This window comes from Arctopsyche grandis, chromosome 12 (assembly GCF_051622035.1).
Source record: "Arctopsyche grandis isolate Sample6627 chromosome 12, ASM5162203v2, whole genome shotgun sequence".
Taxonomy (NCBI): domain Eukaryota; kingdom Metazoa; phylum Arthropoda; class Insecta; order Trichoptera; family Hydropsychidae; genus Arctopsyche; species Arctopsyche grandis.
The window spans coordinates 14,139,221-14,158,687 of record NC_135366.1 but is presented as its reverse complement, the minus strand read 5'-3'; the positions used below and the strand labels follow the sequence as shown (position 1 = coordinate 14,158,687).

The following is a 19,467-nucleotide window of genomic DNA, read 5'->3' as shown; positions in this document are numbered from 1 at the left end:
ACAATTAAGGTTTATCTAGTGAGCATATTTCTTAGGATATATAAAAAAATCTCACATAAAAATTGTGTCAACCATTTCGGTTGATGATAATGTTCTACTGCTACACATATTGTATTGAAGAGTACTAATACGATGACAAACCAATAAAACCACTGCGTTTTAACAGTGTGTCTTATCCAAAACCGAAATCTTTTCTCAGCACGCCAAAAATCTGCACATTTGCCTCCACTTCTTACTTTACTCTTTAAGTAACCTGTGAATCCAGCAAGTCAATTTATTAGATCATTTTATGAAATACATATTTGCATTTAAAATTAAATCAAGAAAATATTTTTTCGATTAACAAAAAAAAGTTTGTCAAATAATCTATTTATATATAAATATAAATGCACCATCACCAAAATACGAATATGGTGAATTTATATTTATTTTTGTTTCATACAATATTATATTAATAATATCTCAAAATAAATTAAAATTAAATTGGAAATATTCGCGTATTCAAATATTTAATTTGAATAATCTGATCAAAGAGTTTAATTTAAAATTCAAATTAAAAACATGATTATTTATTTTGGTGATACAGAATATGCGAAATTTGTGTTCATCCAATTTACTCATCAAATATGGCCTGCGATGGAGAAATGCACGACTATTAAAAGCTTAGTATGTATTCGATTGTATATTATGTAATAAAGTAAATAAAGATTTTTTCAAAAAATAGTCAGTTTCTCAATCGCCCTTAAAATATTTATGAATTCGTATACATAAATACCCATTATAAAACAAAATGCAATAAATGGATGAATAGTAAAATAAAATACCAAAATTTTTATTACAAGCAATTATTTCAAATTTTCAACGTTATTCATATCCACAAATCTCTTTGAAAGTATGACTTAAAATGCATGAAACGATTGTCTCGAGTCTTAAAATTATTAACCCAATTGACTATTGAAGTTTTCTCTTAAAAAATAGTGAATATTCAAATAAAAATAATCGATTGATCTTTTACTCATAATATTACATTTAAAAAGTCACCGTTTTCAAAAAGATTTTTATTATAATATCATATCAGTCATTTTAAAAATGCAACAAGAAATTTCAATTTGAAGTTGTCAATAATTCATGGAGTACAAATTAATTATTCCATAGACATATTAAACTATTGATGTCTATACAGGTACCCCAAAATCGTATACATTGGTTTTAAAAGATTTTAAATCATATAAAGAAATCATTGCAATTTGGAATTTTTTTCAAAATAATTTGCACCATGAAAATAAATCACATATTATTAGTAAATTCCTGTTCAAATACATATGTATATGTAATGGTTTTTGATAAATATTTACTTACATTACAATTTATTCTGATGATATAGAGTAAATTTATTAGATGATCATATACATGAAATGATATTTTAATTAAATAAATTGCACTTTAATTTATAATAATAATGAACGTAATAATAATTTTAATCAAGACAGTCCAAATGCACATGCAATTTGTTATATAAAATATACGTAATATATTCTTCATACAAATTTTTAATACAATACAATCTGTCAATTTAGAATTTTACTTGGATTCCACAAAAACAGTACAAAAATTTTACTATACAAAACTTGAATAAATTTTACATTGCTAACATTACAATTTAGCAACTAATACTTTTCTTCCATTTCGCCAACAATAACAAATTGTAACACAATTCATTAATAAAGTATAATATATTATCATTTCAAATACAAAACTAAGATACCGTCCATATGTACCTGTTACGAAAATTATGTATGATTTTTTTTATTCAATGATATATTCAACTCACATTACACTCATACATTTCAATCCTAAAACAGCGGTTGGAGTTGTCAGCATTAGCAGGGTCATAGCAATATTTTTATCGAATTGGCAAATGCATCGAAATTATCATATTTAACTACTTTTGAATACATACATATATCGTCGGTCTAATGCCAAAATCATGAATGTTTTAGAACAATCAAATTTTAAACTTCAGCTTTTATCATTTTAATTTTTTTACGTAATTTTATGGTATTGGTGGTATTCTTTATGGCAGGAAATAGTTGTCGCAGTCTTTGGTGTGGTGTTATGCTGGTATATTGTACATATGTACATATGTACATACAAGAAGTAAGTAAGTACAAGAAGAGGTTAGTAAAAATGACTGATTTTGCATTTTCACAGTCTGGCATCAGATTGACAATATTAATGATTGATAATATGAGTCAAAACATTTAATATAATAGCCTATAAATGTTAATTTATTTGAAAATACCAATTTCGATAGAAACATTTCAGTCATAAATCAGATATGTACAAAGGAATTGAATGAGCAAGAAGCTTTTAACGATTTTTAACTTTTTAACGCCCAACAGTTTATCTCGTAAATGTCACACACTCATAATTACTTGGATTATTTTTCAATTAATCTATTTTCTTTTAAATATTAATTTTAATTTACTGCACCATCCGAATAATGCCTACATGAATATAAAATATTCACAAACAGTAAAATTTATAGTTTTCAATATATAGATATGATTTTTATTTTGATTTCATAAAACTGGTATATGAAATACAAAAGAAATTTAAATAAAATAAATCACAATCCAATGTCAAAGTAACAGTGGGAAAACCACAAGACAACTAATTTCTGTTTTGATAATAGAAGAAAAATGTTGTATATCGTTATTAAAAAAAATGATAAAATGGTTGATGACAATTTGGATTTTAATATACTCGTAAGTTTATAAATTTAAAGGTACCATTATAGCCTAAGCTTAATGTGATACTCAAAATAATATATAACCGAAATAAAAATAATTTTTCGACTTATTTGGACGTTAAAAAATTAAAGGAGTTTCTATGAAAGCAAAAATAAATATAAAGTCAATGGGTAACAAAGGAAACCTTTAGCATCATAAACAAGATGTTGCACAGCCTTCAAACCAACTAGGGGTCTAATGGTCCTACAGTCATCTCACAAGGTCATAATATAATCAGTAGTAAATCTCATAGTATGTTACATGAATGATTCTAATAAGGAAACTTGTTTATAAATGATGTAAACACTTTTCCAAAATAGGTTTTTTGTATATATTATTTTAATACTAAACAATATTGAAAATTAAATTCAAATTCAAACAATGCTTTAGCATCGTTAAATTGCAACTGATACAATTTTAGTTTGATACAAAAATGTGGAAAAATGCTATCATTCATATGATGAAGAATGGAATTTTACTAAAATGAGAAAAATCATAAATGTAAAATTCTGGGCATTAAATGAGAAAGTGTATAATTTGTGAGAAATACCCTGAAGTTGATGACTGCGTGACAACAACAACCATACCTTTGTGTTTTTTCTTTGGAACTGCAACCATTATTGGAATAAAAAAAATATGCATCAGATAAATTAGTATCGAAATACTACTTTCCTTATTTAAAATAGAAAAGAAACTCTCATATAATACGAAGTTTTTAAACTGAAACCCCAACAGTTTATAAAATTTCACTGCAAAGCCACAATAAAATAATTGACCCAATTTTAGAATCATTTTTTTGTGTATTAATAAAAATCTCTTACAGTTTTAATAAATTTAAACAAGAAGAAGATTATTTTAAGTTTAGTTTAGTTAATTTTAGAGCAATATCTAAAATGAAGGATCTATTTAATTAGTCTTCTTCTTTTCAGTTTTTCACTTAAGTATAATTATAATTTTTACTTTAACTACATATGTACTTAGTAACAATAGATGAAGTTTTGAGATTTTTATTTGGAATACAAAGAACTAAAGATATGTATATAGATTTTATAAATTAATTGTATGAAATAAAAATTTAAATTATAAGCTGATATATATTTTCTTTCACTGTGAAAATTTTAGCATGTCATTCACCTCCTCACTGTATTTTTAAAAAATCGTAATACATTATACCTGATATTTAGAGAGTATTTATGCCCATACTTAATTCTGGTTGTCTAGGAAAAGTTTTGAGAAAAAATGTCGAACTTCGTGGAATGATTTCCTTTTGATAATATGTAATGTAGATATACATATAATAGCACCAAATCAAATTTTCATATGATATTTAGCAAAAGCTAAATTACAATGCATACATTCCTTTAAAATGAAAAATTATAAATTTACCATCATCTCCACAGTCTTCTTCTTGTTCCTCTTCTTCAGTATCAGTACTTTTACTTTTACCCAGGTTTTTAAGCTTTTTTCTTTTAGCTGCAGCTCTTCTCCTCGCTGAAATCGAAATAAATTGAACATTAGATTTTACTTATAAAGCGTAATCGTACAATTATAATTGAATATAGGTGTAGAATGTATCTTAAAAAACTCAAATAAATACATCTAAAATTCGACGAGTTAATTTAACCAAATGAAAAATAAATAATACCTTCAATTATGTGCATTTTTTCTTCTTCTGTCGTTCTTTCTTCTGCTAAAATTACTTCCTCTGAAATAGTAAAACATACAAGTAAGTTAACAATGAAATTAAATAATAGTCATTATGATTATGTAAAATAAAAGAAGTCTAGATATTTCAAGAAAATTGAAAATTATAATTATAATGAAACAAAAATTCATTTTAAAATTATTTTTTGCAGGAATTATAATTATTTATCTTATTTTACCTGCTTTACATATCCATTCGACATAACCATTTAACTCTCTTTCGAGCTGTTGCTGTCGTCTTAATTTGAGAAATTCTTGTCTATTTTCTACTTTTTCTCTCTCCTTAGCGAATTCTCTACAAATTTAGGAGCAAGCATACAATGTACTATTTATATTAATACCAGCAGTATTTAAAGCTAATTGTATTTTAAAGTACTAAATAGGTATCCTATTTATAATACATAATTAATCAGACTAGTTTTAAGATTAAATCATACATACTTAAGAAAACTGGTCTAATTATGTAAGCTCATACAATTGATTTTTTTTCCAATAATATATACTAAAAGATCTTATTTTTTAACTACATATTTACATATAGCATTTCTGTATTAAAATTAATAAGTTGTCACTACATTATTCTTATCATTGTTTCAAGGATTTTGTAGGAATTTAATTTTAATGGGATTAAGAGCTATTTTATGGATTTAAAAGTAAATTCGCTAAATTTCATTAATTCATAAACTTCTGTCCGTATTGAACACAAATGAACAACGCGTCATCATTTAAAATCATATTTAACAGAATTTATTGTAGACAGCAGGTCGGAAACGCCGCATTCGAGTTACTACTGGACGAAATTAAAATTTTCTGGTCCACGGAATCTAAATGATAATTTACACAATGAGTGATACATGTTTCTCTAAATAAATTAATGAATATCTATTTTTTACTTAAATAGCTCCATGGGAAAGTGCTGTTTTTTTACTATAAATTTTAAATGTAAGAATATTTCAAAGCTTAAAATATCAAGTCAAAAAAGAAGGATAGTCATTATAACTAAATATAACTTTTCGCCAAAACAAAAAAACTTCTAATTTTAGTCCATTACATACTTTTAGTATTTTTTGGGAAGAACGCATTTTCATAACTGCTACGGTATTTATTATAAGGTAAACTAGCAAAAAAACATTGTGACACATTACAACATTATAAAATAATCGATAGCTTAAGAAGTATTTATTACTCAAAGAAAATTTTTATATTCAGTGACATTACGAAATATTTATCTGTCACTATTTTAAAATACCTGCCCGGGTAATCCAATTTAAATATGCTCCAAAATCTTGATAAAATTGTTGTCTAATTCGTTCTTTTTGAAATTGAGCTCGTCTTTCAACTCTTCCACGTTCATTTGAAAATTCTCTATTTTTGCAAGTTAATAAATAAAACAAAAAAAAATAAACAAAACCAGTTCATACATAGTAAGTGAATAAAAATAATAAATTGAAAAAAAAATGATATTTGCAATTTTAAAATGCTAACGGTAGTTGATTATCCCATTTACAAAGATCAAGTTTTTTATTTGCGGTGAATTGAATGATGAGTCCATCATTTTGATTAAATTGAAAATAATTGAATTGACAAGTTAGTTACTTTATTGTGAAGCATCCAATAATTTAATTTACAGATATTTGTATATGTGTATGTAAATGCATACGTTTACGCATTAACTTAAAACTAGGTGCAAAAAAAAAACAATTTTATTTACCCACTAAGGACACCAAGAACAAGGTTGAGCATAAAAAAGGAACCCAACACTATGAGAGGCACAAAGTAAATCCAATTGAACGAACTGCCCATAGCATCGTTCGTCTGAAAAATAATAAAATTCATATTAGTTAATTCAAAGTGACGTATTTACGTACAATAATAACGAAATGTAGTGCAACAAAACTGTAGGAAAAAACAAAATTACTATCTATTTGCCATAAAATTTTTGTCTTGCTGATAAAATTAAACATTTGATTGATTTAATTAAAAATAATTACCCAATAGAGTATAGAAGTCCACCCTTCCATGGTTATGCATTGAAAGACAGTGAGCATAGCAAAACCTATGTTGTCAAATGAAGTAATGCCCAGATTGGGTCCTTCCCACTGCTCTAAGCATGTGGATTCTATTGTAGTATAATTACATACAAAAGCTCCTGGTGGTGCTATTGTCTCATTATCTGCATTACAAGGTGTTGCAAACTCACCTTCTTTAACTATTTGATCTAAAATAAAAAAAGTAAAAATGTTAATATGACATGTTTTATATTTATTTGATTGAAAATCAATTGTGAGAGTATATCATATTCACACTCACGTAAATTTTCTAAACTATAACATGATTTATGGAGGGCACCAGAGTAAAATTCCAGGCCAATGATTGCAAAGATGACAATGGCAAATAATACTAATAATCCTATTTGTAATAAAGGCGCCATTGCCTTTATGATTGATTTGAGCACCACTTGTAAACCTATAGAAAGACAATGTCACATAAGTTTAGCATTTGTTTCTTATAAAATAATCAATTACATATATCCACACATACAAATGTACTAAGCACATCATCAGCCGATTATATACTAAATTTCCAACCAATTCCTAAATCCCTCCTATTATCTTAAAAATTTAAATTGTCTAAATTTAATGCAGATTTATAATCGTGCTGCTTTTGAATGTTTTATCATATAAAAAAGAAGCATACCAATCATAATAGGGACATATCCCATAGTCTAAGAAGCTTGTGACCAAAAACTTTCTTAATTTTGGTCCCCAATTTCGTAAGAAGTAAAAGCGAGGAAACAGGGATTCATGATAAATGCTACAAAAGTAATGAATTGCATCAAAATGCATCAATACAAAATAAAAACAAAATATTGATTCTGATTCTACATGTTTAGTGAAAATAGATTGTATATATAAATGTATATAAGTAAATATACATATTATATAAAATTCTATTTTTATACAAAATGTTTGGTTTCTTCATGTTTCTCGAATATTTCTGAAATACTTAATTTCTTAGATTCAGTAAAATTAATTTAAATTTTAAAAAACTATCAATTTTTCGGAAGATTCAAAAATTATCTTTGAATATTAGTGATTCAAATTTCAATTAGATTAATGTAATACAAATATAAATTAGAAATATTATTTTAAATCCCAATATTAATGATTAAAAGTGTTTCAATAATTGATTTGTATAATCTAAAAAAAAAACACTTATTTTAAATCACCATAAATAATATTGGCTGGAAATATGTTGCGTTTGAATAGTTAGAAAGTATTTGTAATTAAATTTGTATTGTAAATTTTAAAACTTTTTATTGTTATTTATTTGTAGTTTATAAGTATATTGGTGAATGAAATAAATATGTTGAATAATATAACTATGTATTTTTTAATTAACATAAAATAGTATATTAACTGATCTATTCATGTATTTTTATGTAGAAATAAAAATTGCAATTACTTTCCAATTTCTCCATGCGAACATATGTACATATATACATATCATATGATACATAGTAATTGTATATATGAAATAATATATTATACATATATCCATCGTACATGTGTATATGTGTATATTTTTGTATTCTATAAGTATATAATATATTGATAAATAAATTAATAAAACTATTTCTATTAAATATTATGTGTAAATAATGGTATTTAAACACATTCTTGCTACTAATATCTAAAAAACACAATTTAATTTAAGAAATTTTACAAAAAATATCTATTTATTGTAAATTTAGATTTAAGTAAACGATTCGATTTTCTAATGAGGAATTTAAACAATGACAAATGTATTAAAAATATTATACTGTATGAGATTGAATACAAATTCTCTTAATTTCGTAAATCAATGTCGAGCTAAGGTCACATGTTTTGGAATAGATTCGAAAATTATATTTTATGTTCCCGGTTTCTGTCTTGAAAATATACAACAATCGTAACTCACTAGGTATCCCGGAAACCAGTTTGAGCGGCCTTAGCACCCTGATTGCTCGCAAGGTCCTCAGGTCTACTTCAGGCCCATTCTGCGGGAACTGCGTGATGAACCTGCACGCGACATTAACATACACACTTCTAGCCACTACAAAAACTCAACATACAATGCTATCTAATATTGTATCAGATAACTGAAGGCAGTCTCTTTCTTTTTTCAATTATATTTAATAGTTTACAAGCCCATACTTGTCGCAAACAATATACACTAAGAAAATTAAAATTCGAATTAGCTATGTATAAAATCTTTTTATGTATATCTACTGAATTACTCGATTAGTATAAAATCATATAAATAGTGTTGTCGTTAAACGATTAATATCAATTATTTAATATTCACTCAAAGCAAATGTTAGTAACAGTTAAAATTTAGTATCCTTCGGTTAACGATAAATTTTGAAAAAAAATGTTAATAAAATAATTGGCATATATGAGAGGTCAACATAACCGTTTTAAAGAGACTGCAATTCAGTTACTGTTTGGTGTATAATGTGTATGTATTAAATATGTTGAAGGAATATTAGTTGTGGTGTATTTATTCAGTGTACAATATGAAAATTTGCTACATGATTTTCATAATTATGTATATATGTAGGTATATGTATATATATATATAGATACTACTAACTACGTAAACTCTATGCACTAGTTATTATATAATAATAAATATAAATATTATTGAATAATTAAACACTCTATTATCATATTTGCGAGGACCTTTTACGGTAGACTAATTTAAATTTCGTGTAGTAATTACCATCGAATATTTTTATGTGAATATCTACAATTTAAAACTAACCAATTGTTAATAATTAATAAAAATGTTCTATTAACAGTATTTTAAAAATAAAGATAAGCATTAATCAATATTACGATTATATTTTCTTTAATTAATGTATTAATAAAATCTAGGAGTATATGGATAAATTATTAAAAGTATGGCTTCAAGGTTTACTTGAACATGTTTATGTAATTAATATGCATATACAGAGCAAAAATGATTTCAGAATTTTGAATTTTATAAAAAAATTATTGTATATGTAAAATAATAATGTCTATTTTAATTAATTATCTTTTGAATTTTCGTGAAGGCGAAAATTTTGCTACTGTATATTTGTATGTATATTGCAATAAAGAGAACATGTTGATTGGAAACCTAAAGCCCTTAGTTTTCCATTATTTTATCTATTAAATATCACACTTATCATCTACTCACACGCATTAGTAATATCTATTTATTAATAATATAATTAAATATTGAAAATAGGCTCTCTATGACTAATTTCTCATTATAAATTTCGTTTCTATTTGTGTCGAGCTTTTCTAATTGAGGGCTACTGGAAAAATATGCATTAATTTGTTTTTTATCCACAGCTCTGGACATGATCCCTTACTTGGGATTCTGGAGACCAACTTGAGCGGACGCAGCACTCTGAAGGATCTTAACATTCTCAAATCCACATCTACGTTGCTCTCTGCAAATATTGTCATGGACCTATCCCCATATTTGGAGACAAAATTTTTTGAATAACATTGCCTAAATATTTATACTATAATGTTATCAAATTTATGTAACCTGGGCAACAACTTTCACTCGTGTGACACTGAATTAGCGCACGAGACACATACCTATATGTATGTAATTAACCGATTTCATTTAATAAACGCTCAATTTTCTCAATTAATACTTTCACAATATACTTCATTTTTATTAAAAACTTACTGATGAAAATATTTTTGACATTTCATTTTCAAATGTCGTACATATAACTCGGTCACTGTTAAAAATACTATTTAAAATGTGTCGATACAAAATATGCATAGATAAAATTGATAAAAATGCTGTTCATATCTGCACGTTATAATGAAATCAGAATCTATTTTGTTGACAAAACCACAACTCTAAGGATAAGATTTACTCTTCCATTGAAATATGTCAATTTTTGTAATTTACTTATTATCTTATAAAGTACAATATAAAATAAAAAGTAAATGTATCACTTATGTATGTAGGTATATTTTAATATCCTTTAAAACTAAGTCGCATTAAAATTATTAAGAAATATAAAATATCTTACCCAGTAACTACTACAAAAAAATCCATAATGTTCCAAATATTACGAAGATATGACCCCTTATGAAGAACAAAACCTAATGCTAATATTTTGAGGGATGCTTCTACACAAAATATTCCTAAAAAGTAGACTTCTGTTGCTTCCTGCAAAGAAAAATTTGCACATATGTATCATTGCATTAAAAATACTTTTGAGATTGAGAATATTGAATTTTATGAACATGTACATATATTACATTTATATTTTTGAAAAGTTTATGAAAATAAAAATCAGCTACTACTCAAATATGAAAGGAATCTTCGGAATTTACATATGTATAACTAAATAACTACAAAATAGTTTCGTCATACCAGCTTCTGCGCCAGGATGGTTTTGTCGCCGTGTGGCAGATGCTCTTCTAATGCCAATACCACGCAGTTGGCGATAATCGTCAACAGCACGGCGTATTCAAAGGGCGGCCAATCTATTATGAACTTCGTATACCTGAAACCAAACAAAAAATACAGATGTAACAATTGAACAACTATCGTGCTTTAACTGTTCTCAAATATTATGAATAGTCACCGGACCCAGAAGGTGCCGCGTATTGTTCAAAGGTTGTAAATGCATTGTTAAAGGCTTGCCAAACCTTTTTTACAAAGGATTTACAACAATGGAACAATGGATAGCACTGTGACTATCCTACCTCTAATTATGAATAACGACACAACATTAATGAGAAAAACACATTTTGACCATAAACTTGATTTTATAGTAAGTGTATCAACGAAAAGTTGTTGATCAATTAGCTTCTATGAGTGCAGTGTTGAAAAAATATGTTTTATCCTAGATACATACATATACAAAAACTATTTTAATAAAAATGTCTCTCTATATTCAATCTTAGATTAATTATTTATTGAAACTTTTTAATTGGAGCGAAAAAATTACAATAATATGTAGATACTTGCTACTACCATTTTCCAAAATATATTACGTATTGTAATATATGTACATATGTACGTATGATATAAAAAAGTGTAGAAAAACAATATTTTTTAAAAAAACAATATTTTTTAAAAAAACAATATTTTTTAAAAAAACAATATTTTATCATAAGAATACATTTTTTTATATTCACATATTACACAATATTATATGATTGAAAAGTGTTAATTCATTTAATAAATTTTTATTAACTATAAACTAAGCTTTGTATTTCAAATGGCATTGTTGCGAATAGTAATACTACAATATAAACTACTAGCTATTTAAACCAAAACCAAAACGCTAGCTCTTTAAACCAATAATTTATCTAATGAATATCTTCATCAGACCACATTAATTAAAGTCAGATTCACAATGCACAGAGGGTGGTTCATTTTTCAGTAGTATTTCATTCATAATTTCGATCATCCATTTTCTGCGAATGCTTTGCTGCTTTCGGAGCAGATAATCGATTGGTGGAATGAACGATCAACATAATTAATGAAATGTTTACTACTGAAAAATGGCATATGAGTAGAGGGTTACACGACAATTGGTGCAAGTCCAAAAGGTTCAACGACAAAATGTACCCGAAAATTAGTGCACTGACAAAATGTACCCGCGACAAAATGATCACGCGACAAAATGTACCCGCGACAAAATTTTCATGCGAAAAAATGTCCACGGAAATAATGTTCAAACGACAACATGTTCAAAAATCCTAAATTTTTAAAGTTAATTATAAATTATTATTATTTTTCAATTTAAATAAGTAAATATTGGATACGGTTGAGAACACCTGTCATTTACACTAATTTAATAACGCCCGCGATGTATACGATAAAAAGTAAATTATTCATTTGAAATAAAGAAAATTTTGGAGACGGTTGAGAAGCCCTGCCATATAAACTAATTCAATCTGCAGTTCATACGCTTAGAAAGTTTTTTTTTCAATTTAAATAAGTAAATATTGGATACGGCTAAGAGCCCCTAACATTTAAATTAATTCATTGACATCTTAAAATGATATTCAATGAGTCACAATGACATTCGCTTAAAATGTAATTGTTCAATTTAAATAAGAATATGTTGGCGCGGTTGAGAACACCTGTAATTTATTACTAATTTAATAACATCCACGATCTATACTATAAAAAAGTACCATATACATCGATAAATATGATACAATAAAAAGTTACTTTTTCCATTAAAATAGGAAAATTTAGGATTTTTGAACATTTTGTCACTTGAACATTATTTCTGTGGACATTTTGTCGCGTGAATATTTTGTCGCGGGTACATTTTGTCAGTGCACTAATTTTCGGGTATATTTTGTCGTTGAACCTTTTGAACTTGCACCAATTGTCGCGTCCCCGAGTAGAGACACGTATTTTGGGCATCTATTTTTGTCAATTTTAGCATTTTCATTTTGCATATTAGCGTTTTAGGGCATTGAAAATGTTCAATTTTAGCATCTATTTTTATGAAGAGGTTAATTTTAAATAATAAAAAATTTCAGTGAATTTCAATAAAATTTATATATACATATGTATGTATGTATGTACAATTTAAAGACAACACAACAATTAAATAAAAATAATAGAAAAAAATAGTTTTGGAATTCAAATTTCAATGAAAAAAACACGAATATAAAAATAAAAAGACAAAAAAATGAATATAAAATATAATAACAATTAAAATTTATTAAAACTCAATATGAATCATATTTCTACAGATTCTTTTTTGAGATGTGTGCGACGATCGGTAACAATTACATATATTGTATTTACTAAAATACCTTTCAGCATCCACACTTTTGTCTACTATTTACAGCTGTAGACAAAAGCAGTTGCTTGGTTTCGACAGGAAAAACACCGTCTATGGTAAACTGCAAGCTCTGTTTTATCCCCTCAATTTCTTCACATAATAATTGGATCAAATCTATTCGCATATTTTACGAATTTAGCATCTATTAGCATCTATTCCACATTTTAGCATCAATTAAGCAAAATGCCCAAAATAAGTGTCTCTACATATGAGGCATCACATAGGTTTTTGGCACCAAATAATGCAAACGATCCTTACAATAAAAATGACCCTCTTGCTTAATAACAACCACGGGTGTAATATGTCAGGAGTGGTAATGATAAATATAGAGTATGACATTACCTTCTGATGGGATTCTCATTGGAAAGCAGGAAGAGCGAGCTGGGCCCCCCAGAGGCGGCTGGCGCGTGCGGGCCGCCCATCGCGTCACCTGCCGCCCGCGGCGCCGCCCCTGCCTGCGCCGCCTCCTGCGCCGCGGCCAACCTGCATCAACAAACATATACATATATCTCGTCACAAAAACATTCTTTTTGCCGTACATATGTAGAAATATACGTAAGAACATATACAACAGTGGTGTGGTGTAGTGGGGCCGGAGCGACGTTTCGCCAATTTTTTTAAAGCTGGAACGCGCTCCGCTATATTTCTAAATCGAAATTTTTACCTCAAATACTGATTTTCATACAAAATCGTGCTTTTTTTCGAAATTCGCAAACAGAAAAAAAATTCAGCCCCCATTGATAGATTATATAAAGATTTTTTATTTAACCCTTTGAATGCTGACCAACGCCGATAGGCGTTGTATTTCGAGCATATACGAAGTAAACAAGAATACCACCCGCTAAGCCTTTCCAGGTAGCATTGAACATGGGTCGTGTAAGACCTAGTCCATAGTCCTGACTAAAGGCCGGATCCACAGCGCGCCGTTTATTGTTCAATTGTTGTGAATGCTATTGTTCAATTGTTGTAAAAAGTTCGCCCAACCTTTTTTTTTGTACTCTAGCTTTGTAAATATAGTCAAACCGCCCCGATTCCTGGAAAAAAGCACTGTATCTACAATGTTCCGACAATGTCGCTGCGACAAAGTCGCAGAAGTGTCGCTGTACATACAAATATTTAAGGCCTAGTCCATAGTTCCGACAACGTTGCTACGACAAAGTTGCAGAAGTGTCGCTGTTCATACTAATGTCTAATAGTGTTCATAGTAAGCGCGACAATTTGTCACGCTTACTATGTGGGGGGGGGGGGAGGAAATTAGTAAATTCAGCATTACGGCACTTCTTTTTTTAGCACTACATCCCTGGAACTCAACCTTTTTGATTTTGGGAACTACTCTTCATCTAAATTTCCATGGTGATCGATTGACAAATTTTTCAGATTTTAACAAAAAGATCGAAGCTATTTTGTTGTTCCTTTTTTAGTACTTGAAAGTTCAAGATATTAATTTTAAATGGCAAAATATCGTTGAATAACAACAGAAAGAAAATAATTTTAATATTTCCCTCATTTCATGATTCCTTAATCACTTTGTATGCCTTAATCACAATGCCTTAATCACAATGTGCAAAATGCCTTATCACTTTGTATTTCAATGATTTGATGCTCTAGGTTATTAATATTGGAAAAATCTTTATGCAAGTCATTTTCATCAAAGCTAAATAGCGTTCGTACACATTATATACTCGACTTTATTACAATTTGTCTCAATTATATGGAGTGTGTTATGTTATCCCAAGAATATTTTGCGACCATTAAATATGCCAATCGATCTACACATGTATGTATGTACGTTGTAATGTTGAAAAGCATGTGTGTATGTATGTACATATATATACATATATGGTGTTAGTATAGTGTTAGTAACAATAATAATTATTTGACCTGATGAACCATCAGTGATGATTCAAAAAAGGTCCGCAGTGTTGTGCTAAATATGTATATACATATACATATGTACATACATACATACATTTATGAAATTTTGTATGCAATTTTATTAAAGCCCTAAGAAACTAAATTATTGTTAACGATAACGACGTTCACAAAGTAAACGTCGACGTAAAGACATTGAATGGGTGACAACGATGAAAAAAAATCGGATGTGACCAACCCTTGGTATTAAGCTTTAACTTCTAGATATGAAATTTCAGTTCAATAAACCAAAAGGTTTCTGAGAAAACCATAATAAACCTAGATTTTCGAGAGTAAAAGTACTACTTCCGGTTCAGGTAAAAATATTCAAAAAATATTTGGGTATAAAATTTATAATTTCTATTATTTCAGTAACTGATACTAAGTTTCAGTTCGATAGGACTAACGGTGTTATACCCAAAAAATACCCAAAATACACAGACACATACACATTTTTTCTAGACCATGAAAACGTGATCAGTGATCGATTCTGAGTTTGAATCAGTCAAAATCTCGAGTAAGAATTTTCGCATGATCACAAAACTTCATCTATTGTTAGTACGTACATAGATAAAGTAAAAATTTATCTTTAAAAATAGCAATAGAATTACGCAAGAATATTAAGTTATATATTACGTAGTTCTACGATTAAACACAATGTTAGCGGGTGAATTGACTGACCCGATATTTTTTAAATATATCGTTATATCGTGATTCTGTTTCATAATTGTAAAAATAATCTACATATGTGATTCTGTTTCATAATTGTAAAAATAATCTACATATATACATATATATTTATGTCCCTCGCCAAATTCACACACATAAAAAGGCATTTTTAACTAAAAAAATACTAAAAATAGATATTCTAGAATTCAATTTTGTAGTAATCGTACTGTGCTTTGTACCTATACCATTTCAGATTTTTCTTTAAGATCAAGGAAGTATATAAATATGTAGGTACTACTGAAAATTTTGCTCGAGAGATTCGAGGAATTTAGTGATCTACTTTTTCATAATCTCCAAACTTCTTGAGACACCGATTCAAATAAAATTTTCATATTGGATTTTATCTAGTCAATGTTTTTTTGTAACTTATCAACTTTTACATTTAAGAAGGCGACACGAAGTCACTGATTCATTTTTTTATTAAAACGTCTTGTGACCAACTTCCCAATTCATGGGTCTGGATGGGCATTTTTAAAATGATATAATATCTCATTAATGATAGTTAACTACACTTTGAAAAGCCACTGATTTTTTTATAAAATATCGTGTTAGGTGCGTACCCACACAACTCAAATCTTTGACATATAAATGAAAAAAATTCTGGAGACTTAAAATATTTACGGCCATTTTATTTCAAAAAGCATGATAGATTTCTCATTTTATATCTAAAATACTAATATTAAAATAAAAAATATATTATAAACGTTGACCACAATAATAATATGACCACATATTTTTTATGTTGATGTTGACCACAATAAAATCATGTTAATGGACCAGTAATTGTTAGATAATAACTACTCAAATCCTGTAAAAAAATTAGCCACGATGTTAGTGAATTAACTAATCGATAATTAACGATGTAATTAATTAATATTTAATCTTTATCTCACATTGTTTGTAAGATTTATTTTTCCTATTTTAAAAATTGTACTATTTTTATGTAGCTAAAATACAAATTTAAATACTGATATGCATATTTAACGCAGATTTATTCCGCAATATTTAGTTCAGGTTTGATATCTGTATTAGTATCTGACGCTCATTTCTTTCGTTTGGGAATGTAACCCCCCCCCCATTCTCTCAAAAATATGTATAAATAATGATTAAATATGTGATTAGTAAAACGATTGTATCGTGTAAAAATTTGGTCTCCAGATTTTACTGATTTGCACCAGCTATTGTTTTTAGGGAAAAAATGGTTTCCACTATGAATTTATAAGGTAAAAATACACATTGCTTTTATCAGTTATTTTTATAATTAGCTCCACAAATTCCTTAAATGACGCCACCATCTTTTTTCACCCTGGAAATCGTACCAAATCAACCACATATCACTTTCGTAATTGCCTAACCTTTTTACTCAAAACAAAAATAAAGATACGTAGTTTAATTAATAACAATATTTATAATTTTAACATGAAAATATTGTAAAAAAGATAAAATATTAATATAAAATTATGAAATCTATGACTTCATGGATTTTAAACTGTATATGTGTGTAAACTTAGTTAATTACTTAGAAAAAAAAAAAAAAAAAAAAAATATATATATATATATATATATATACATATATATATATATATATATATATATATATATATATATATATATATATACATATATATGTATATATATGTATGTATATATATATATATATATATATATATATATATATATATATATATATATATATATATTTATATATAGAAAATGAATATGAGATACGTTTGCTTATCCAAAATAAAAACTACTACTACTACTACCAAAATAAAAGAACTACATATAAAATGGAATTAGGTGTAAAGGAAAGTAATTATCAAACAAACAATATTTGGAAACTTTTGAGATGACTTTAAATGATTTTTGGTCAGTTATATGACTGATATTATTTATTTACTAATATTATAATAAATGGTCAGTAAATAAAATAAAATAGCAGTATATGTATATATGTATGTCTATATCGATTGATCAGTATTTTATTAAATAGTCAGTAAATTTTGACAGTTGGATCGAATTTTGGCATTAGAAGTTCTATTGTGCATTTTTTGCATTGCTTTGTACATATGTACATACATATAATGAAATGATTTTTAGAATTCGAAAGCACGTGAGTGATTTTCTAATTTCGTTTTCATAAATCTAACCTAAATGTTTACGTCCAAAATTATAAATTAACTGACCAAATTCATACATACTTTTACTAACCGTGTAAATGTTAAACGTTTAGTTTCTTTTAGTGAATATCACAAATCGTTTGTGTATTAAAAAGCATTAAATAAGTATCAAAAACAAGAATGAAGAACCTACATGGAAAAAATAATCTACGTGGTTTTCAAATATGTGTCTGTAATTTGATTTGACAGCTTTTTATTATAAGGATTTAAAGGTTTTGAAATAATCGAAATTTATAGAATGTATAATACGTAATACAATACTCGTATCTTAAAATAGGTAAATTTTAGTTTTATTTCCATCTTGGAATGAGGAAAATATTAACCATTGCAGTTTTATAAAGCAGTCTGAATGCATTGGATATCATATGCATAGTAACATCAAATAAGACACACAATAGAATAGATTCGTTGCTTTGTATGTGAAAATTTCACTTAGTATTTTGAGAATTATCAACTAAAATGTACTTAATATTTTGTAAGTTATAAGTAGAAAGAATATTCACAATTACAGAAGCGTTTAAAATGATTGAAAATGGGTACACTTACATATGTACGTAGAACTATGTAGTATGTACGAATACGTGCGTTATGCGATACTTATCATTCGTGACTGGTGTGCATTTCGTATTCGTTCATACGCTATTGTAATTTAATTGAATATGTGTATACGAATGGTAAATATACAGTGTGAAGCATGAAATGTCTTTTATAACAAAATTAAAAACAATCGATCGAATAACTATCGAAAGTTTGAAGAAATTATATACATACATACATACATACATACTATATTGAGGTATTAAAAAAAGTCATACATCGTTTAAATTTAAAACCTACAAAGAAAGTGGCTACGATCATATTACAAATATTATAAATGAAAATAAAAACATTAAAACGTAATCAGCCATCGATACCATTAAAATTTCAACGTCGAATATTTTCACGAACACAATACATACTTTATATATTGATAATTAACATATAATGTGCATATATTCACACAAAGCAGACTGCAATATATTATACATATGTGAGTATATACATACGTATATGAAAAGTTACTTAAATGGACAAAACGTGTATGTAGGAGTAAATGGCGCTCGGGGCAAATATTTTTTGTCCCCCCCCCCTCTTTTGTCATATTTGTCGACTTACAATATGTACACATAATACATATTTACATAAGTTATTTTATGAACAAATAATATCGATTTTCAAAACTAATATATGTATGTATTTATATCATAAAATGCAGTATATTACAAGAATGTCTGTA

The 19,467-nt window shown here is 27.3% G+C and overlaps 1 protein-coding gene across 1 annotated transcript in view; it reads right to left on the bottom strand.

Moving 5' to 3' along the window:
- Positions 1 to 18,803, bottom strand: part of cac (calcium voltage-gated channel subunit cacophony) — a 56,676-nt gene extending 37,873 nt beyond the window's left edge. The window contains exons 1-12 of the mRNA XM_077443329.1: positions 18,738 to 18,803; positions 13,714 to 13,854; positions 10,929 to 11,061; positions 10,582 to 10,721; positions 8,457 to 8,557; positions 6,807 to 6,962; positions 6,488 to 6,714; positions 6,208 to 6,311; positions 5,746 to 5,861; positions 4,438 to 4,497; positions 4,179 to 4,283; positions 56 to 253 (exon numbers count right to left, since the gene is read on the bottom strand). Coding sequence (XP_077299455.1) covers positions 56 to 253; positions 4,179 to 4,283; positions 4,438 to 4,497; positions 5,746 to 5,861; positions 6,208 to 6,311; positions 6,488 to 6,714; positions 6,807 to 6,962; positions 8,457 to 8,557; positions 10,582 to 10,721; positions 10,929 to 11,061; positions 13,714 to 13,854; positions 18,738 to 18,739 — 1,483 coding nt within the window. The 5' untranslated portion in view covers positions 18,740 to 18,803. The remainder of the gene's footprint in view (positions 1 to 55; positions 254 to 4,178; positions 4,284 to 4,437; positions 4,498 to 5,745; positions 5,862 to 6,207; positions 6,312 to 6,487; positions 6,715 to 6,806; positions 6,963 to 8,456; positions 8,558 to 10,581; positions 10,722 to 10,928; positions 11,062 to 13,713; positions 13,855 to 18,737) is intronic.
- Between the last annotated feature and the right edge of the window lie 664 nt (positions 18,804 to 19,467).